Below are 22,192 nucleotides of genomic sequence, written 5' to 3'. Positions count from 1 at the left end.
TTCAGTGCTCTAATCAAACTAAGGCCCTTGGCCATGAGTGTTCTACTACTAAACTACCACCCCAGCTTAAACCCTTACTTATCCATCCACTCTTTTCTTCTTTTTTTTTCTTTCTTTTTCTCTTTAAACACTTAATTTACAGCTATGAGTGTTTTTGCGGGCACGCATATCTGTGTACAACGTGCGTGCTTGGTGTACAAGGAGTTCTGAAGAAGGTTTGGAGTCCCCTGGAATTGAAGTCACAGAAGGTTGTAAACCACTATGTGGGTGCTGAGAACTGAACCCTGACCCACTGGAAGAGCAGCCAGCAGTCTCAACTGCAGACTAGCCTCCATGTCGCCATTATAGCCAGAGACGACCTCGAAATGCTGGTCTCCGGGTTTCCACTTCCCGAGCTCTGGCACTTTGGGTCAGCAGGGTCTCCAGAGTTCACAGAGGCCTAAGTCAAGCCCCGGGTGGGGGCGGAACTCAGCGAGCGAGCGGCTGGGCAGGGCAGATGGTAGTGGGCGGGGCCTGGCGATCCGGTTCCCGCAGGCGCGCTGGCGTTGCTGCTAGGCTGTCTGTTGTCATGGTGGGGCCCTGGGTGTATCTGGTGGCGGCGGTTTTGCTCATCGGCCTGATCCTCTTCCTGACTCGCAGCCGGGGTCGGGCAGCAGCAGGTAGGAGGTGCCGCCGTCCCAGGGTCGGAGGAATGCGTTTTTTCAGAGTTCCTGGGCTTTGGTAGGCCGTCGCATCGCGACTTGTGCGCATGCACTGACGTCCTTTTCCTGTGCTTACGAGGAGCTCGTGCGCTAGCCGGTGACAGCTTTGCGCACGCGCCTAGGGACACATTCAGAATTAGTGCTGGGGACACAACCTAGGAACCAAGCCTGCCTTTCTACTCTCACCAATAGGAGAGGCTGCCCGTTTTCTAATCCTGCCCAATGTGTTCTGCTTAGCAGGAGTTAACAGGCTAGGCAACCCAGGAAACTCTGAAGTCATCTCCCTCCCGCCAAAGATGGTACCCATGCTGCTTTGCCTCGCCTCCACCAGGATTAGAAGGCCAGGTCATTGGCCTGGCACAAACAGATAACCTGACAGCCCCCCTTACTAACGTTTAATGTATGCATAGGAGTTTCTATATATCTCTCTGATGCCTGACCCCATAAGCTACTTCAGAGCACCTCTGTGTCTCAGGGGCAGAGGAGACAGAAGCTGAGGTAAAGCTCATCGCCAACAAGTCTTCCAGGGAGGGAAGATTCAGCCCCGACTGTGACATGTAGTCTCTGGTTGGAGTACCCTATAAAGATCATAGCATAGCGTTAGGCAAGAAGTAAATGTAATCTTGCAGTGGGCGTTGAGTGAGATCTGTAAACCTCAGGGTGAGAGTATCCTAAGAGGTCACCAGAAAGTGGGTTGAGTTCAAGAAGATGAAGGTATTAAAGGAGGCAGGAAATGAGAAATGAGCATCAGACCAAGGTGTGAGTGAAAAGAATGCCTTGACAAGCCTAGGCAGGGACTTTGCGCCGTGAGCAGCGCTAATCTGAAGGAGGGTGAGCAGGGGAGGTTGAGACTCCCAAGATGCTGTTCTTCCACTATCGGGAGGAGGGGCTGCTTGACAGTGTTGTGGTTCCTGCCTCCCCAAAGCTGATGGAGAACCTCTGCACAATGAGGAAGAGAGAACAGGAGCAGGCCAGGTAGCCCGGTCTTGGCCCCAGGAGTCTGAAGAGCAGAGAACTGGAGGCAGGCCCCGGCGTCGGAGGGACCTGGGCAGCCGTCTGCAGGCCCAGCGTCGAGCCCAGCGAGTGACCTGGGAAGAAGTGGATGAGAACGAGGGTGAAGCTGCTGTTCCAGGTGAGAGGGCCCAGCCTGCAGGAGGGGGCTGGATTAAAGGGGTTTAGAGGTCCCCCAGGCTAGATACAAGCATGGAGCATGAAGCCAGTGTAGGAAGGGCATTTAGTGTGCGCCTGGGGTCTTGGGCCTGGGCTTTGGTCCCCGAAATCAGCATGTCTTAGCCCAATCCCTATCCTATTGGGCACCTCTTCCCTCATCTTGGTTCAGTGGGATTAGCTGTAACCGTAGAATAAGTGCTTAGAAATAGAGACATTTCTGTTGATCTTTACCTCCGCACCAGATACAGGGAGTCTTACAAAGTCCTTATGATTGTGGGAAAGAATGTGTCTTCTTCTTTTTTTTTTTTAAGATTTATTCATTTATTATATATAAGTACACTGTAGCTGTCTTCAGATACACCAGAAGAGGGCATTAGATCTCTTTACAGATGGTTGTGAGCCACCATGTGGTTGCTGGGAATTGAACTCAGGACCTCTGGAAGAGTAGTCGGGTGCTCTTAACCATTGAGCCATCTCTCCAGCCCAAGAATGTGTCTTCTCTAGTACTTGAAATCTGGCTTCAGTATGAAGAAGAGAATTCAGGGGAAATTGGGCTTTTGCCTTGAGCCCTTGGGATCATTATAGCCCCTTTGGCTTAAAAACAGACCTTTAGTGGATATGTGTGCATGCTTATAATTCCCGCACTCAGAAGGCAGAGGCAGGACATGGGAAGTTTCAGGCCAGCCCAGCTTATAGAGCTGTTTCAAAAGCAGCACCCAGCAACAACAAAGAGGCTCTCTCTCCACCATCCGCCCTGTCTCAGATACACTCTGAGTAAGGCTCAGGCATCAGCATATGGGTTATTTTCAGCTGGCCCTGGAGTGGTCCTGAGGTTAGGGTTAGTTTTTCTGTCTGGCTCTGTTAAGGAAGAATCCAAGACACACATCATTTCTTGACTAGAACATACAGGATGTTGGATTTATAGCAGGAATAAATTTCCCTGGAGGTTTGGTACAGAGACGAAATTAGGAACTTCTGCACGTTTAGACACCTGTGAGCCTCAAACATTCAGGTGTTGACATCTTCTTACAGCTGTGCAGTATCTAAAGTCTCATTTGTCCCCTTGGCCTTCCAATCGACACTCCCACCCCACAAGTACATAATTGTGTATGTTCTCACACTGGTATGTGTATGCACATTTATGGTAGATGCTTCTGGAAAGCAGAGGCAGGTAGAAACCACCCTTACCCACCCACCTACCCCTTGAAGAAGGTGACAAGGTGCAGGGTGGGATGAGTCTTCTCTGCCTAGGACTTAAATTGTCTTTGTCTGACCATACCCAGCCCAGGAGGAAGAAGGCGTTGAGAAGCCGGCAGAAGTTCACCCAACAGGGAAAATTGGAGCCAAGAAACTACGGAAGCTAGAGGAAAAACAGGCTCGGAAGGCTCAGCGTGAGGCAAGCAGGAGGCTGGGCATAGCTCCAGGGGGTGGGAAAGGACCCAGTCTCTAGTTCCCACAACAGACGGCCCTTGGGGTTCCTTTTGTGCTGAGCTGGTATTTGCTGTCTCCCTGGCTTTGTGTCCTGCAGTCTTAGCCCATGTCCTTGCGCAGGCAATGGCTTTCTTTGGCCTCTATAGGGGTTGGGCAGACTAGCTAGAGGAAGGGGAAATGAGCTATAGAAACCTCTCTGCAGGCAGAAGAGGCTGAACGTGAAGAGCGGAAACGCCTAGAGTCCCAACGAGAGGCAGAATGGAAGAAGGAGGAGGAGCGGCTTCGCCTGAAGGAAGAACAGAAGGTAAGATACACACACACACACACACACACACACACACACACACACACACACACACACACACACACACGTTGGCCGGCCCATCATTGTCTAGCTTTGCTCCCAGGGCCTCGGTGTTACAGGGTAGACCATGGCACTGGGTGTGGTGCTATAATCAGCACTTGAGAAGCTGAGGCAGGAGGACAGCCTGGTCTAACTAGCTAACTCCTGTCTCCAAAACTAAAGGATGGGCCATGGACCCAGCACAAGGGCCTGCCTCAAACATCACCTGCAGAAGCAGCATGGCTTTGAACTGAGGATTTTCTTTCTCTCTTTTCCCACAATTTTATGTGTATGGGGGTAAAAAAAAGCCAGGTACAGGCTTTTAATCCCAGCACTTTGGGAGTCAGAGGCAGGCCGATCTCCGAGTCCTATGTAAAGGGATCCTGTCTTCAAAAGACAAAACAAGCCTTTTATGTGTCTGGGTGTTTTGCCTGCATGTAGTCTATGCACTGTGTATGTGTCTGGTGCCTATAGAGGCCGGAAGATGTCATCAGAACTGGAATTACAAACAGCTGTGAGCTGCCGGTGGGTTCTGGATTAGAACCCCAGTCCTCTGGAGAGCGGCCAATGCTCTCAAGTGCTGAGTTTCTTCTAGCCCAGAGCTGGGGATTCTTGTGAGCGTGAGCTGCAGGTACCTAGACATTTGAGGATTCTTGAGCGTCGTCAGGGTATCCAGACCTGAGGGAAGCAACAAGGAGCAAAGTAGACAGAGAAGTATGGTAGTTCTAGATCCTGGGGACCCTGAGATCGTCAGCAGTCTTAGGAGATAGTGACTCCACTGGGACCTGGCATAGGACCAGTGCTAGAGAACTGGAGCCACCATCGAGAAATGGTTAATGAATTCTTATTTGCCAGCTTGTTCTGGAACCAAGTTTCCAGGAAAAGGGAAGTGCAAACATGTAGGGTACATGAAACACAAGGACTCTGTATGTCTGGAGAAAGCCTGACGATGGGCACTGTAGAAATGGCAGAGGAGGCATGAACAGAGAACATTCTTCACCTTTGAGGAGCCATCATGCCTAATTTACCTTCAGTGTTCTGGCTTTCTCCCTGCTTTAGGCTTTTTAGATATTGGTACAGTTCTCACAAGAATGATAGCACATCCTTAAATCAAGTGACACACTTTATTCAGCTCCCTCCCTCCCTCCCTCCCTCCCTCCCTCCCTCCCTCCCTCCCTCCTTCCATCCTTCCTTCCTTCCTCCCTTCCTTCCTTCCGTTTTTATTGAGACAGCAAATTGGACTTGAACTGCTGTAGCCAGTGATGTCCTTTCCTCCTGATTCTACGTCCCAGGTCCTGAGAGGAGAGGCGTGCATCACTATGCCTGGTTTAGATAAGAATTGAACCCAGACCTTCATGGGCAAAAATCCTGCCAACTGAGCTACATGCATCCCCACCAGCCCTAGTACATTTTTTAATTTAATTTTATTGTGTGTGTATGGTTACTTCACCTGCAAACATGCTCAGAGGCCAGAAGAAGGTGTCAGATCCCCTTCAGCTGTTGTTAGAGACTGTTGTGAGCCCCCATGTGGTGCTGGGAATTAAACCCAGGTCCTCTGGAAGAGCAGTCAGTGCTTCTAACTATCCGTCCAGCCTAGGTGTTTTTCTTTTGCAGGGTCTTATCTAACGTACTGTGTTTTGGTTACTTGTCATGTCTTCCCTGGCCTCTGTGGGGTTTGATTGTCAGGTTTTCCTTGTTTATCACCTTACTAGCTTTGAAGGATATTGGAAAACTACTTTGTAGATTGTAACTTGATTTGGGTTGGCTAGTTTTTATTTATTTTTTATTTTATTTGTCTTTTAGATTAAAAAAATAGGGACCATCATTTGGGTGCTGACAACCAAACTGGGTCCTATGTAAGGACAGCCAATGCTCTTAACTATTGAGCCATCTCTCCAGCCCTGATATTTATTTATTTATTTATTTATTTATTTATTTATTTATTTATTTTTGTTGTTGTTGTTGTTTCTGTTTTATTTTAGACAGGGCTTCTTTGTATAGCCTTGGCTGTCCTAGAACTCACTCTCAAAAGAGATCCTCCTGCCTCTGACTTCCAAGTGCAAGGACAAAGGGACCACCACACCGTGTTATGATTTTTACTTTGAATTAATTTAATTTTTTGAGACAAAGTCTTACTATGTGGAAATAGGCCAAAATATCTCTCTATCACAGGCTGGCCTTGAACTTGTGCTTTGCTTATCCTGCATTTGGAGTCCTGGGATGAACGTGTGTTCATCTGGAGCTAGTCCCGGGTTTACCCCCAGGACTGAGTATTGAATACAGAGTCAGAGAGTTCCAGGAAAGTGCTCACTATTAACTATTACTGTATGTGTAATATGTAATATGTCATATGTATCTCCTCACACTTGTGTGGAAATAAGTCACAGTTAGGAAGTGGAGAGGTGGGTCAGTGGGTAAGGGCTCACCGCTCCATTGGAGGACCAGAGTTTGCATCCCAGCACCCTTATCAAGTGGCACTCAAACACTGCAACCCCAGCTCCAGATCTGGTATTCACTTTTGGCCTCCATGGGGAGAGGTAGGTGAGTAGAGAGACTGGTTGAACAAAAAGCAGGACAATCTCCTTCTGACCTGCCCTTTTGATCTGAACTGCTACCAGAAGGTAGATCCTCCCACATCAAGCAAGACAGTCAGAACAGGTCTTCAGTGAGACTCTACCCAGGTGACTTGGGAACCAGACTGCAGTGGGCTGGCTGTAACAGTGCCTGACTACATGCCAGCTGGGAGGGAGTAGAATCAGCTGCTTGTTCTTGCCTGGACATGACCAGGAAGAAGTTGTGGCAAGGTTTTCAAGGCTTTTTCCTAAGTTAATCTCCTGAGCAAGAGGACGGGGAAGGGTCAGGGCAGTGTGGTCTGGGTGATGATGGGGCCAGTAAGGAGAGCCTCCGCCTTTAAAAGGGTGAAAGTCTTGAAGAAGCGCTGTCTCTGGATTGTATGATCTTGCGTCCTGCAGACATGAGAACACATGTGAGTGGGCAGCTGCCCCTAATACCTGCCTCTTCTTTCTCTGTGTCCACAGGAAGAGGAAGAGAGAAAGGCTCGGGAGGAGCAGGCCCGGCGGGAGCACGAGGAGTACCTGAAACTGAAGGAGGCCTTTGTGGTAGAAGAAGAAGGTGTTAGTGAAACCATGACTGAGGAGCAGGTGGGCCCATACTCCGGGGAAGCCGATGTCATGAGGGTAGTGTGTGTTAGGCCACCCACACCACCTCAGACACTTGGGGCTGTGTACTGAGAAGCTCGTTGGGTGCCAGTAAATGTAGGCCCTTGTGACTGTAGCCTTGGTCTCAGCAGAGAACCTTGTCCTGTCATCCCTTAGTCTGGGAGGTTTCACCTCTCGTGAAAGCAGGTCCTTGGGTGGGAACACAAGACAGTCAGCAGGCAGGCAGCCTGCTGGTGAGCAGGTCTCTATCCAGGGGTGGTGCTCACTGCTTTCTCTGCCATTTAGTCTCACAGCTTCCTGACAGAATTCATCAACTATATTAAGGTAAGAGGCTGAGAGAATCCTGGTATCTTTCCTGCCACGTGAGTACACCCGTGTCTATGTATATTTTGTATATGTTCTCAGGTCCAAGCAAGGGTGTCTCATTCAGTCTTGCTCAGTGTGGGCATGGGTTCCAGAAGGTTGGCCCAGAAATTCTCTTTTCTTCAGACCTAGAAGGTAGAAAAGGACAGAGGTCTGTGTGGGAGGCTCAAGCCTCCAATGGCTTCCTAATACATGATTGACAGTCCCTCTGCTCTTCAGACCCCACGCTCAGTGAGTCATCATGTTTTGAAGTCAATTCACATGTGTTTTCTATCAGTTCTGTCACGCTGAGGTTCCACTGAATTGGAACAGTGTCCCGTGCTCTGTGGTCCTGACTGTGAGCTTGGGCCTTTGAGAAGAAGTAGGATGGTGTTTCCGTTGTACCCCTGAGCAGTCAGCAGTGTCCCTCCATCCACAGCCACTCCACAGGCTGCCCTGATGCTGCTCTGGGTTGCATAAGCACATCCTGATCCGCTTTGCTGCTAAGCAACTTGTCTCCCACAAAGGATGGGAGAAGGGGAGAGGTTTTCAAGTGCAGCTCAGAGGTGCAGAGGCAGCTGAGGGAAGGAGTGCAGAGGGAGCGGGGGCGATACTGGGGGTGGTATCAGGGGCTGCCAAGAAGCTGGGGCTTGCATAATCCTCCCCCACCTCTCCTAAAAGAGAGCAGGGCTTAGATATCTCCCAGCAGCAGTGAGGGGCTGGGCTCGTGTTTGGGGCCCAGAATCCCTAAGAGGGAGAAGCCATAGCATCTTCCAAGGGTCCTTTTCCCTTAGGTTCTGAGCGTTCCCCTTTGATGAAGCCCACACTCCACCCTGGCACACTGCTCTGAGCAGAATTTTTCACACGTCCTGTTGTTGACTTGCTGTCCCTACTACACAGTGGAAAGCAGCATGGGTCTAAAATACTTCCTTCATGAGGCCTCCCAGGTGGAGTTTAGCGTCAGCTTCAGTGTTGTCCTCATTTCTACAGGGCCACAAGAAAGTTCCCAGGTAGTTCTAGCTATTGCTTTTGGGGGCTCCCTGGAGATTCTATTCTTGGTGTTTTCCAAACTCTTGAAGCTACCATCTTGGAGGAAGGAAGAGGACTTCTGAAACTTACATTATCCACCTTCCTCACCCCAAGGGATCTGACCTTTTAGACACAATTTCAGAACCAGAGGAAGGTTTCTGCACACAACTCAGGTCATATGAGCAGTAAGGATGTCTGTTCCACTTTCTACCATAGCTAGGTGTGTCTGTCTGTGCAAATACACTCTGACTCTAGCAGTGACTCAGGCCAGATCCTCAGGAACCGAGTAGCACAGGAAGTGACTCTGGTTCTGCTCTGAGAGGGACTGCTAAGAACGTAGCGCCTGGTTTGTTTCACAGGTAGAAGCTGCTGGCCAGATCATTTTGCGCTTGCCCACTCGCTGGCCCAACTGCCTCTTGATTGTTTCCTTCCCAACCCTCCCACCCCAACCCGCACCCCTGCTTGCACATACGGTTTGGCATTCCAACAAGTCACATGCCATATGTAGCTGAGGAGGTGTCACCATGTCATTACTCCCCCAGCTCATTTGCTGTGGAAGATTCACAGAAATGCAAAGGACCGCCTTCTCTCAAATCGTATGCTATATGTGGCAAAGGTGGGGGCAGATGCATGCGTGGACCCAGCTGTGACTCCTTGAGCTGCCGGGAGCTAAAGTTTCAACTGAGGGTGCAAGAGCAGCTCATGAAACACAGCCCAGGACTGCATAGAGAAAGCACTTTTCACTGTTCGTGGAGCTACTTTGTGTGTGTTTGTGTCTGTGTGGGTGCTCCTGTGAGCTGGCTTGTGTATGGAGATACATACATGTTTAGGGGACTTCAGGTATCGTTTGTTTCGGGTACTGCCCACCTTTTTTTTTTCTTCCAAAGAGGAGAGTGATGTACTTTGTCTCACTGGCCTGGAACTCAACCATGTAGGCTACCCTAGCTGGCCAGTGAGCCCTAATAAACTACTTGTTTGCCTTTCCAGCAGTGAGGTTCTAAGTGCACGATGCTACTACACCCAGCTGCCTGCTTGTGTGGTTGCTCGTTTTTGAGACAAGGTCTCACTCTGTAGACCAGGCTAGTCTTGAGCTCTCAGCGATCCATTTGCCTCCACCTCCTTAGTGTGGGCACTGCCACTTCTAGCCATACCCATCATCTTGTGAGTTCTGGGGATTTGACTCAAGTCCTTGATGCACACAAGCACTTGACTGACAGTCATGTTGCCAGCCCTAGTGATAATTATTTGGCCCTTCCAGGTGAAGAGGGGTGTGCCTCAGACAGTGTGACGAGGCTGAGGGAAAAGAGATGTACCCCTATCAAGACTGTGCAGATCTAGGCTGAAGTGGGGAAGCAAACACAAGAGAGGAATAAGTCTCTGGGCCTTGTGAAAGACCCCTGGCCTGTTATCATCGGGTCTGAGTTACTGTGTTTTAGCTCAGAGGTAGGAACTGGCTCTTCTTTACCTTTCCTGTGAGCGAATGTATGGTCTTGAACTCCTGACCTTTCTGTCTCTACCTGCCAAATACTGAGGTTACAGATATGTACCACAACTCCTGGCTTAGGTTACCATTTTCTATATTATAAAGCTTAAAAACAAAAGATCAACTTTTGGGCTGGCAAGATGGCTCAGCAGGTGTAGGTGGTGCTTGTCGTCAAACCTTAAGCACTGAGTTCAATCCCTAGGATTCACATGGTGATTGGGTTGTCCTCTGACCTCTCTACATGAGTGTGGTTGCACATGTGCGCGCGCGCACACACACACACACACACACACACACACACACACACAAATTAGAAAATGTTAGTTTAAAGAAATGGTGTATGTGTGTGTGCATGAATGTAGAAGCTAGAAGGCAGCTTTGCGTGCCATTTCTTAGGTGCCATCCACCTTGTTTTTAAAGATAGCTCACCGGCACAGAGCTGGCCAAGTGGTCTCAGCCTCCTTCCCTCCTCTTCCTTTTATCTATAGCAGTCCAAGGTTGTGCTTTTGGAAGACCTGGCTTTCCAGATGGGCCTAAGGACTCAGGTAAACCTGAAGACAGTAAGTCATGACACCCTTCACAGTCCCCAGCCAAGAGTGAACAAACCGTAGGGATTTCTTTGCACTCCAGGAATCCAGCATCTCTACAGAGATGAAAAGAACAGGAAAGAAAAAGGAAAGTCAAGTGCCATATTTTAGCCTGCCCTGTGCCCAGCGCAGCCCAAATCTAGTTACTCTTGTAAAAGATTGTTTTGCAATGAGGCATCTCCATTGTTCCTTTTCTGGCTGGAAGAGAGTTTCCATCAGGGGGTTGGCAGATCCCACGATCAGAGCCCCTTCAGTCAAGACTCCCTCCTAGGTGGAGCAGTCATGGCAGGAACAACATGCTAGGGAGAGGAGAGGTGGTGGGTCTGTGGGCGTGGGAACCACAAAACAAACTCAGAGACTTGCTTTCCTCACAGGATGCCATAAACCGCATCCAGGACCTGCTGACGGAGGGGACTCTAACAGGTGAGAGAATGAGGGCCAAGCCTACAGACAGCCCTGGCCTATGGGGCTGAGAGAGCGCAGAGACTGCAGACTTGTTCCAAACGTAGCCTGACTTCTCCAGTTGGGAGGGATATGCAGTGAGGGACACCGAGGAATTGAACTTGGTCACAAGGGAAACAGACGCCTCCACCTAGCTTTGGAGTGAGGAATGGGAAGAAAGGATTTGTATGACTCACCCACATGGGCTTTGATGTACCCAGGAAGGCCGACAGGAGAACTGAAAGGCTCTAAATCAGTTATAAAGGAATTGAGGGGAATTTTCAGGTTAGTTAGGGAAAGCCGGGGAGGACTCAGTCCTACTACGTGCATATCCCCACAGGTGTGATTGACGACCGGGGCAAGTTCATCTACATAACCCCAGAGGAACTGGCTGCTGTGGCCAGTTTCATCCGACAGCGGGGCCGGGTGTCCATCACTGAGCTTGCCCAAGCCAGCAACTCCCTCATCTCCTGGGGCCAGGACCTCCCTGCCCAGGCTTCAGTCTGACTCCAGTCCCTCCTTGAGTGTATCCTGTGGCCTACATGCGTCTTCATCCTTCCCTGCCAGCTTGGGGCAGGGATGGAGTATGACCAGGAAGTTGTGCATTAAAGGCCTGTGAATACTGCTCAGCCTCTTGTGTGTAGAAGGCCTCACCTGGGGCCTCAGATAAACAGATAAAATCTAGACCTCGCTTTATCTTAGAGGTACCAGAAGTCCCATTCATGTTTCTACAAGAAACCGTTTAACACATTAATGTATTTGTGCCCTGCAAGCCCATCTCCTTAGATGAGTCCCTTCTCTTCGGTAGAGAAAAGTGCATATTGGAGAGTCTCTCAGGCCATATCTCCTCCAGTTGGTGAAGGAAATCTCACCATCTTATTTATAGACCCAGGAGTCTAAGTAGAGCTAAGAACCCTGGGGAGAAGAGTTAATGAGAAATGCCAAGGATAGAGACCAGGAAACAAAGGTCCCTCTGAAAGGAAGGCCCCTGGAAGAAAGACTGGCCAGCTGCTTATGAGCCAGGGAGAGGGAAATGGCCCACGTGGGCTGGTTGTTACAGTTCTGACAGCACATCACATGAACTCAGTCCTGAATCCTAGATGAAGAAAAGTTCTAGCTGGTGTGGGTGATTCTACCCACTGCAGGATATGAGGAACATATGCTCAGAAGTGGGTGTGGGACGGAAGATGTGTGACTCTTGTAGGGTCATTTGCTCTAGTTACTGTGGGCTGTGCATGCTGTGGGCATCATACTGTACTGAGGACGAGACACATTTTTAAATTATTTTATGTGAATGGGGTTTCTGCCTGTTTGGATTTGTGTGCACCATGTGCATGCCTCCAGAGTCCAGAAGAGGGCATGAGATCCCATGGTACTGGGGTTACAGAGGGTTATAAACCGCCAGGAGGTTTCCAAGTGCTCTGGCTTGCCTGAGCTATATCTCTAGCCCCTTGATTGTTACTTTGGTATATGTATGTGTGTTGAGGCAACATGTCACTAGCTGGCTTGAACTCAGAGATATGTCTGATTCCCAAGTGCTAGACTTAAAAGCATGTGCTACCATGTACAGCCTCCTTTGTTTGTTTTTTGAGACAGTCACCACTGTAGTCAGCGACTAAGGAAAATAAAAGGACTGCATGCATTGTTGGTAAGGCCATTTATAGCCTTGTCTTTGTAAGACAGGAGGAAAAGCAGATGACCACAGTAAGAGACAGTAGGAGAGGCATAGTTGACAATAGAGTCCCCTATCAGTGGTTACTTAGTTACATTAGATCCACCTTGGGGTTCTTAGTACTTCCCTGCCTGACTACACACAAGCTAGTTTAGGCAGAATCTTGGTACCATCAGAGTACATCGGCAGGAGATTGCCAAGGACAGCAAGGCTGAAAGCCCATGGACTCATGAAGCCCAGGGAGATGGTTCACCAGGTAAAAGCACTAGCCATGCAAACCTATTGACCCCACCTCTAAAGCCAGGAATGTTGTCATGCATCTGTAGTCCCAGGGCTTTTGCAGTAAGGTGGTAGTCGCACAGCCCTCAAGTTCAGTGCTCTGGACTCTGCCTGTCCAGTGCCAGGTTTATAGGTATATGCTGCCATGCTCCTGGTCCCAGCCTTCAGTGATTGGTGATGTCTCAAAGGCTTGATGTGAAAGAAAAGACCTATAACCTGCATGTGTGTGTGCGTGCGCGCATGGTTTTTTTGTACCACAAACATGTAATGCCCGTGGAAACCACTGAATCCCCTGGAGCTAGAATTCCATCCAAACAATTATGATCTGCCATTTGGATTCTAGGAATCAAACTCAATCTGTCTGGAAGAGCATCCAGTGCTTTCCCCCACTGAACCATCTCTCCAGACCCACTAACCACGGCATATAATCTTTTGTACATTATGTACATTATTAGTACTTAATCTGTTAATGTAATAAACATATTAAACGAACAGTTCATTAGATAGTAAGTAGCTAGCAGTTTACTAAACATGTACAAATTGCTTTCACAACTAGTCAGCTAAAACATGAAGATAAAGTGGTCTGGTGACTCACACCTTGATTCCCACACTCAGGAGGCAGAGCCAAGGATCTCTGAGTTTGAGGCCAGCCTGGTCTATAATACTGAGTTCCAGAATAGTCAGGCTAAGCAAGCTACTAATTTTTAAATATTAAACATTTAAGATTTGTAAGTATTTAATTAAAAATTCTCAGGGCTGTGAGTACAGCTCATATCGAGTCTCATGTTTGATTTCTAGCACCACACACAAAGTTAATATAGAAATATTTTAAACACTTGCTTCTGTTTCTGGATAGGTTATCACGTAACTCAAGCAAATCTTAAAAGCAGCTGAAGCAAACATTTCACAGTACATTACTTACCACGTTCTGGTGTGTAGTGCTTTTTGTCTATTGTATTTCAGGGCTGGTCCAATGGTAGTTAGGGTTTCAGCACCCCAATGGTGGCTTGATCTTACAGTCAATCAACAAATCTAATTATTGTCTTTTTTAAAGCAGGATCTTACTAAGATCCAGCCTAAGCTGGCCTTGAACTCTCAAAGTTCCTGTCTCTGACTTCCAAACACTGGAACATTGTACACTACTATACCTGGCCCCACGAACAGATCTTTGACCTATAGATGTGAAAGTGTAATTCAGTATTAGAGTACTTCAATGTGAGGCCCTGCATTTTATCTCCAACACCTAAATTGAGAGAGAAGAGATAAAAGGTGTTCTAAAGAGCCTTGTTCCTTTCATATCAAGTACAGGGCCAAGAATGAGTACCTAGGTAAGTGTTATGTGTTGTACATAAATGGTGTGAGTGTGTATGCTTCATTGGTTGCTTTTCATTTGATGATGGATATCAAACTTGATGCCTTCAGTATACTAAACAGGTACTTTGCCAGTGTGACCAAATGCAGTACTCAGCCTCCTGGGTGTTAGGATTGAAGGTTTGAGCCACTATATTGGCCATGTTGTGTGGTGGGTGTGTCTGTCTGTCTGCCTGCCTGCCTGCCTGTCTATCTGTCTGTCTGTCATACTTAAGGAGGCCAGTGATATCCCTTGGGGTATGAGGCATTTGTGAGTTGCCAGATATGGGTGCTGGGAACTGAACTTAGGGCTTCTTCAAAAATAGCAGTGCTCCTAATCACCAAGCAATCTCTCCGGCCCTATTACTTGTTTGTTTAAAGCTATAGTGTGTGGGGGGGTGGGGGAACATCTGGTTGTAAGTATCCATGAAGGTGTCAGATCATAGGAGCTAGAGTTATAAGCGATTGTGAACCACCCAGTGAGTGCTAGGAACTAAACCCAGGTCCTCCAGAAGAGCAGGAAGTGCTCTTAACTACTGAGCCATTTCTTCAGCCCTGTCTGTTTTTTGAAACAGGATCACTCATGTCCTAGGCAGGCTCTGAACTTACTGTATAACTTAGGATGACCTTGATCCTTCTATTTCCATGAAAGTGCTGGGATTAGAGGCATGTGCTACCATGTCTAGTTTATGTGGTGCTAGGGATTGAACCCAAAGCCTTGTGCATGCAGGCAAGCACTGTGCTTAGGTCCATCCTAGCCCTTTATGCTTGTTCATTCTGTCTGTCTAGTCTTCCTATCCCTGGAATCACTATGTAAACTGGCTGCCTTAGTTAACTTTTATATTGCTGTGTGAAGAGACACCATGACCAAGACAACTTGTGTAAAGGAAAGCATTTCACTGGGGGCTGGCTCACAGGTTCAGAGATTTAGTCCCTTATCATCACGGTGTGGAGCATGGTAACAGGCAGGAAGGCACTGGAGGAGTAGTTGAGAACTCCACATCCTTAATGGTAGTCATCAGTCAGAGACAGGCAGAGACAGGCAGGCAGGCAGGCAGACAGGCAGGCAGACAGGCAGGCAGACACTGGGCCTGGGGTAACATACCTCCTCCAACAAGGCCATGCCTAATCGCTGATATTACAAATATATGATCCTGTCAGAGCTGATTTTATTCAAAACAACACAGTGGCCATGTTGATCTTGCCTGTCCTGCCTGGCTGCCTTAATGTCCTTCTATTTGGTGTATATTATCTCATATCAAAATAGGCTGGAGTAACAAATACAAATCCATAAGTGAGATGTTGAGCATACTGCCCATAATCATCAGGAAGTTGTTTCCACAACTCAGTAACTGTCCCTGCTGGGTGGCGACAGCTCAGGAGAAGAGACACTGGCATGGCAAAGTGAGAGACAGAGGCAGATAATAAAAGTTTCATTGGGTCATCACCAAGTATGTGTATTAAGTATGTGAAACAAGTGTTTGGAAACTCTGAGCTGGATTAGTTGTTCTTGCTATTACAAAAATAAGAGCTGGGTTTTTGTTGTTGTTGTTGTTGTTTTGTTTTTGTTTTTTAAGTCTGCATACTTCCATGAGATCAGTTGAGTCTCTGTAACCCCAGCACATGGGAGGAGCCCCATAGCGAGGAGCTCACAGCTCTCCTTGGCTACCCAGCAGGCTCTAGCCAGTGCGGGAACTAGAGACTTTTCTTCAACACAAGACAGAAAAACCTCTACTTCACAAACAGGAGTACAGACAGTTTACTTAGGGTAGTGATCAATATCAATATCAATATTTCTTTTTACTTTGTATCTTGAAGGAAGTTTACAGTAATTCAGTATAGGTGGCTCCTTATTATTATGATCGAACTCATCGACTATTTTATTGTTTTATTATTTATTTAGAGACAAAGTCTCACTGCGTAGCCTTGGCAAACCTAGAACTCTCTATGTAGACTAGGCTGGCTTGGAGCTCACAGAGAACCTACTTGTGTCTGCCAGTGCTCGAGATCAGAGGTGTGAGCCATCGCTCCCAAAACAAAACCAACATCGAATGTTATACTTTTATGTTCCCAAGTATAAACAGACTGTCTACTTTGGGGGCTGGAGAAATGGCTTAGTGGTTAAGAGCACTGACTGGGTTTCCTAATAACCCAGGCTCAAATCTCAGTGCCCACATGGCAGTTGACAACTGTTTGTAATTAAGGGGATCTGACACCCTCACACAGACATATATGGAGGCAAAACACCAATGTAAACTATCTTCTTTGGGTGAGGCATGCAATTAGTTAAAAAGTGATAAGAATACAGTCATGAATATAGTTTTACATTTTTCTTTACCTCTTGGTTTTCATAGACTGTGTGGACATGGAATCAGTTATATAACAATCTCATCATACTTGGATCATAACCATTTCAGTTATATTTTTTATATTGGTCTCTGTCATCTTAAGGACCTTTACAGGTCATTTCCATAAGTATTTGGTCCAATTTCAAAGGGCTTTCCTTATTAAGTAAACACTGCTGTTTAAAAAAAAAAGTTTTGGCACATCTCTTTAATCCCAGCACTTTCAAGCAGAGGCAGTAGATCTCTGAGTTCAAGGCCAGCCTGGTCTACAAAGCAATTTCAAGGACATTCAGGCTACACAGAGAAACCCTGTCTTAAAGTGTTTTAAAACAGAAGCTGGGAAGGTGACTCAATGGGTAAAGTACACAGTGGGCACCAATATCAATGCCGAGCACCAGAGTATGTCTGTAATCGGGATGTGTGTGCGAGGAAGATGGCCTGCACAGACCCTGGCGTAAGGCGCTGGCCGGTAAGTCTGGCCCATGAGCTACAGCTTTAGGGAAAGACCTTGTTTCAAAACACAAGGTGGAGAGTGAGCAAGGTGGAAGGCAGTCAGGGAAGGTCTGATGTTTGCCAGACATCCACACATACAAACCACACATACAAACTCCAGCTTTATACAAACATCGAAACTAAAAGTGCGTTAAGGTCATCATCCACCACAGTTTGGTGTTCAGAGGCACAGTTCTCCCACAAAAGCAGCCCCACATTCCTCTTTGAAGCTGAAAGTTTTCTGCTCCACGGGACATTTGGGTTGTGATTTTATTCACGATTCTTCAATGATCATCCTTCTGTGTCTGCTTTCCAGTGCTGCCGTAACATCTTACAGAGCCTAGTACTGAGGAACAACACAGTGTATAGTTACACTGTACAATATACAATACAGTGTATAGTTATGTGTATAGTTACTTTGATACAGGTTCTCTTGAATCTCAGGCTAACCTTGAGTTCTGTCTGTAAGCGAGGATGATATTGAACTTCTGATCCTCTTGCTTAACTCACAAGTACAGGTGTGTACCATCTGCTCAGTTTTATATCATGGGAGAGCTCAAACCCAGGACTTCCATGTAAGCACTGAGTTATCAGCCCAACAGATTTATTAGAATTCCAGTATAGGGTTTACAGGGTAGGACTCAGTTCCTTTCAAGAACTAGTCTTCTGGTTGTCCACCTACATCTGCAAAACCACTTATGTCATTCTCTAGCCAATTTCTGTAGTCTAGTTAGTTTCCCTCCTATTTTTCTCTCTTTGCTTGTTAACTTTGTTGTAGACTGGGTTTTCTATGTTTAGTCCTGGCTATCCTAGAACTAGATCTGTAGACCACGCTGGCTTTCAACTCAGAAATCTATCTGCCTTACTCTGACACTGCCTGGACATATCAGTGTTGTTTTTTGTTGGTGGTGGTGGTGGTGGGTTTTTTTGGGTTTTTTTGTTTTGTTTTGTTTTGTTTTTTAAAGATCTCACTGCATAGCCCTGGCTGGCCTGAAACTCCATGAATAGAACTCAGAGAAATCCACCTGCCTCTGCCTCCAAAGAGTGCTGGGATAAAGGCCAATATCATCAGTCTTTTCTCCTTCCTTCCTTCCTTCCTTCCTTCCTTCCTTCCTCCCTCCCTCCCTCCCTCCCTCCCTCCCTTCTCTCCTTCATTCTACCCTTCCTCCCTTTCTTCTATCCTCCTTCTTCCTCTGTCTCCCTTCCTTTCTTTATTCTTTCTTCATTCTGTTCTTTTTCAGTCACTTTCGATGTTTGTTTTTAATGACTCTTCTTTATCCCATTGCTAAGAGAGGGATCCCCAAGCCTACAGTTACAGGAGCTGCCAAACAGGCCACCTGGCTCTAGACAACTGAGGTTGATAGCATGTGTTTATTAAATATGACCACAGTTCAGTGGAAGAAGTACAAGCCAGGCAAAGCTGCACTGGAGTTGCACCTGCTCTACTTGGTACAAAGCTTGAGGGATTTATTCACACATTCAAAGTAGGAGGGCAACTTGTGCTTAGACCATGTAAGCTGTGATTTTACCAAAGCCAAGGTAGTACATAATCTGGAGTCTTAGTATAAGCTGTGATAAATTAAGAGTTCCTCTCCACCCTTCCTAGGATCTCACTCTCTAGTTCAGGCTGGCCTGAAAGTATGTATCCCAGTGTGATGGTTTGAATATGCTTGGCCCAGGGAGCGGCACTATTAGGAGGTGTGGCCTTATTGGAGTAGGCGTGTCACTGTGGGCATGGGCCTTAAGACCCTCATCTTAGTTGACTGGAAGCCAGTCTTCTAGCTGCCTTCAGAACAAGAGGTGGTACTCTCAGCTCCTCCTGCACTATGCCTGCTTGCCTGGATGCTGCCATGTTCCTGCCTTGATAATGGACTGAACCTCTGAACCTGTAAGCCAGCTCCAATTAAATGCTGTCCTTATAAGAGTTGCCTTGGTCATGGTGTCTGTTCACAGCAGTAAAACCCTAATGAAGAATCCCACCTTGGCCTTGAACACACAGTAATCCTGCTTCAGCTTCACAAGAGCTGGGGTTACAGGTCTGAACTACCATGCCTGGCTTGGGTAATTTAAAGGCAATTTGTTTGTTTGGAAACAGTATCTCACCTTGTAGCCCAGGCTAAGCTAGAACTCATTCTATAACCTATGATACCCTTGAACTTTGGTCTGCCTGTCTCAGCTCCAAGTGCCAGGTATACACTTGAAGAGCACCCCTACACAAACATTAGGTGTTGGGTTTTCTTTTGTTTTATTACTTTTTTAGCTACCATTTCTCTGTGTAGCTCATCTGACACTCATTATGTACCCCAGGCTGGCATTGTGGCAGTTTTCTTGCCTCTCTTTCCCCAGTGCCCGGTGCTGGGGTTACAGATATGTGATTCCTTTTGTGGTTTGGGGTTTCTTTGTTTTTCTAAAGTGGATGGGTGTTTGGCTTGCATGTATGTCTATGCACTGCATGTGCTACTTGTGCCTTGGGAGGCCAGAGAGGGTGTTGGACCTACGATGGAAGTTCTAGGTGGCTGTGAGCTGCCCCGTAGGTGCAGGGGCTTGAACCTCGAGAGTCTCCTGGAAGAGTAGCTGGCTGGTTCTCCTAACTGCCATCTCTTCAGCCCCAGAATATCTGGGACAAGCATATGCTACCACACAGCTATGAATGACTTCTTTTTCTCCTTTTCTTCTTTCTTTTGAAGCAGGTTTTTATGCTGTAGCCCAGGCTGGCCTCAAACTCTCAGCAATCTTCATGCGTCAACCACCTGAGTGCTGGGATAACCCCATTTCCTTGACAGTATTACTCTGAAGAGACAAAACCACATTCCCCATGAAATGGGAACAGAGAACTGTAAGGAGAATAATTTAAATTGAAGACAGAGGAGTAATAGAACGGGCCAACAGGGATGAAATGAGCAGAGTAAATGTCTTTGTGGAGACGCTGAAGAAGATTGAATCTGTGATGGCTAAGAAAAGCTTCACCTGCTTCCTCAGGATACAGGCACTTTTGACAACAGTCACTGAATGCAACAGTTTTGGTGGGACCCTAAAATCTATTCACAAAGTGACAGGAATGTATTGTGGCTTTGAAAAGGCATCCTTTGTTTCTAGAAAATTAACAAATAGTGCTACTTTCTAAAAGTAGTAAAGTGTCTGCTTTCCACAGAGAAGCCCAGCTCTGCTGCCATGTCCAGTGAGAGGACAAGGAGCTAAAGATGGAAGATAGGAAGAGTTCTGTGAACACAGTCTGAAAGCATTTCACTTAGGTCAGATGCTGAGAACTGTCAGAAGCCAGTCATGTGACAGAAGGGGCCAAAGAAGGAATAGAAAAAGCAGAGTGGAAATCCTGGCACTAACACGAGACCAGGTAAACAGTCGGCAGAAGCCAAAGCCAGCCTAAATGGATGTGCATAGTGCTGGATGGAGCCCAGGGTCTCACTCATGCTAGGTTTACACTCTGCCCTGATCTACGCCCTCCTCACCCAGCACTCCCCAGGCAGAGACAAGGGATCTGTGATCTCAGGCCCACGGTAAGTAGTACACAGAGAACTCCAAGGACAGCCAGCCATCCAGAGCTACCTAGTGAGACCCAGTCTTTAAACAAACAAAACCCCTCACAATAACTCCTTGAATGACATGCTGTTGTGGGCCAATCAAAACTTTCTCTGGCCTGGCATAGTAGCATGGATCTCTAACCCCAGTACTCAGGAGGCAGAAGCTGTCAGGTCTCTCTAAGTAGGAGGCAAACCCGGTCTAGATGGTGAGGTCCCATACAGCCAGGGCTCTGTGGAGAGACCTGCCTCAGAAAAGAAGAGGAAGAGGAGAAAGAAAATGTCTCGAGGATTCTTCCCATATCCCATTCTCTCTTCTCACTTAAAAGAGTAGCAAAGCTGGACTTACCTGTTTAAAGCAAGGCTGACACATTACCTCTCTGACTTAAGGAAAGGAATTTATCTTGTGATATGGTGGCCACAAACCAGGGTGATCACCACAAGTTCCATGACACTCCGTTCACAGATTTCTAGAATATATAAATGATTTGTCAAAATAAGTTCTTAGTTTATTTAATATACTTCATTTGGATTCTTTGGTTGGTTTTTTTTGGGGGGGGGGTTGTTTGGTTGGTTGGTTTGGTTTTTTGTTTTTTGAGACAGTATTTCTCTGTGTAACCCTGGCTATCCTGGAACTCAATCTGTAGACCAGGCTGACCTCCATCTCAGAGATCCTGCCTCTGCCTTTCAAGTTCTGGGATTAAAGGCATTTACTTAATACATTTAAAGGCAATCATTAGAACTGGAAACAGAATTTATTAAAATCACTACAGAAAATAAAAACAGTTGTGGAAAAAAGCAAAAAAAAAAATTGAAAATCTATCCTATGTCATAGGAAGGCTAAACTCTTCAGGTATTAAAACCGCCAGCTGGGGTTGGGGATTTAGCTCAGTGATAGAGCGCTTGCTTAGCAAGTGCAAGGCCCTGGGTTCAGTCCCCAACTCCGAAAAAAAAAGAAAAGAAAAAAGAAAAAAAAAAAAAAAACCGCCAGCCATTTGCTAAGGCTGAAGCGTGGGCCTACCTTGCTCTCTCAAACTGATCAGACCAAGGTCACAGTTGAAGACTGACTGCTTCCTTCAGGAAGTTTTTCTGGATGGTTGGCAACCCCTGTAGTGCATGCCACATGCACTTGCCAAGGTGTGGATCTGAGTCAAGATGAAGTCTTTAACCCAATCTCTTTCTGGGGTGGGGATTGTTAGTTTTACAGCAGGCATGGGGCACAAGGTATAAAGTACAAATTTCCTGTAGCGACAAGTTTTAAATTGGTCAATTTATTGGCTCTTGCTTCCAGCGAGATCATAGCTAAAGGTGCCTTCACACTCCCACATCTTGTAGGTTTGAAGACTCTTCAGGGTTTTTTGCTTTGTTTTCCCCCTTAATTTTTTTTTTTTAATTCCGTTTATGGTTGTTTGGACCATATATTTGTGCAGCACCCGTGGAGGGCAGAAGATGTCGGATCCTTCGGAACTAGTCAGCATATGGATGCTGCGAATTAAACCCGGGTTCTGTGGAAGAACAGCCAGTGCTCTTGACCACTGAGCCATCTGTCCAGCTCCAGATTTGAAGGAATTAGGAAGTCTGCTGCACCGGGAATAGCTGGTGCAGGAGTTGAATCTAGAGTCCAAGCCGGGTTGTCCGTAAACCACAGGGCTCATACATTCAGATATGGAGTTCAAAGAGAGTAGGGACTTGTTGGGTTTGTTGGAGGACAGAAATTGGGGGCTGACCCTAAGAATTTGGTACTGTGGTTAACGGGGACTGAGGCCGAGTGTCTGCTACCCAGCCTGCTGGGCAGGCGGGCCAGCGCTCAGC

At 47.0% G+C, this 22,192-nt stretch overlaps 1 protein-coding gene across 3 annotated transcripts; it reads left to right on the top strand.

Moving 5' to 3' along the window:
* Positions 1–524: 524 nt before the first annotated feature.
* On the top strand, positions 525–20,915 carry Ddrgk1 (DDRGK domain containing 1). Of its 3 annotated transcripts, none has more exon segments than NM_001430162.1 (9): positions 525–659; positions 1,627–1,833; positions 3,155–3,267; positions 3,505–3,606; positions 6,684–6,806; positions 7,110–7,148; positions 10,167–10,223; positions 10,640–10,688; positions 19,535–20,915. In NM_001430162.1, coding segments are annotated over 9 exon segments (885 nt in total). In that variant the 5' UTR covers positions 525–568; the 3' UTR covers positions 19,639–20,915.
* The last annotated feature ends 1,277 nt before the right edge of the window (positions 20,916–22,192 follow it).

This window comes from Rattus norvegicus, chromosome 3 (genome assembly GCF_021556685.1).
Source record: "Rattus norvegicus strain SHRSP/BbbUtx chromosome 3, alternate assembly SHRSP_T2T, whole genome shotgun sequence".
NCBI lineage: Eukaryota > Metazoa > Chordata > Mammalia > Rodentia > Muridae > Rattus > Rattus norvegicus.
The sequence above is the reverse complement of the archived record's forward strand: the minus strand, read 5'-3'. Positions and strand labels throughout refer to the sequence as shown.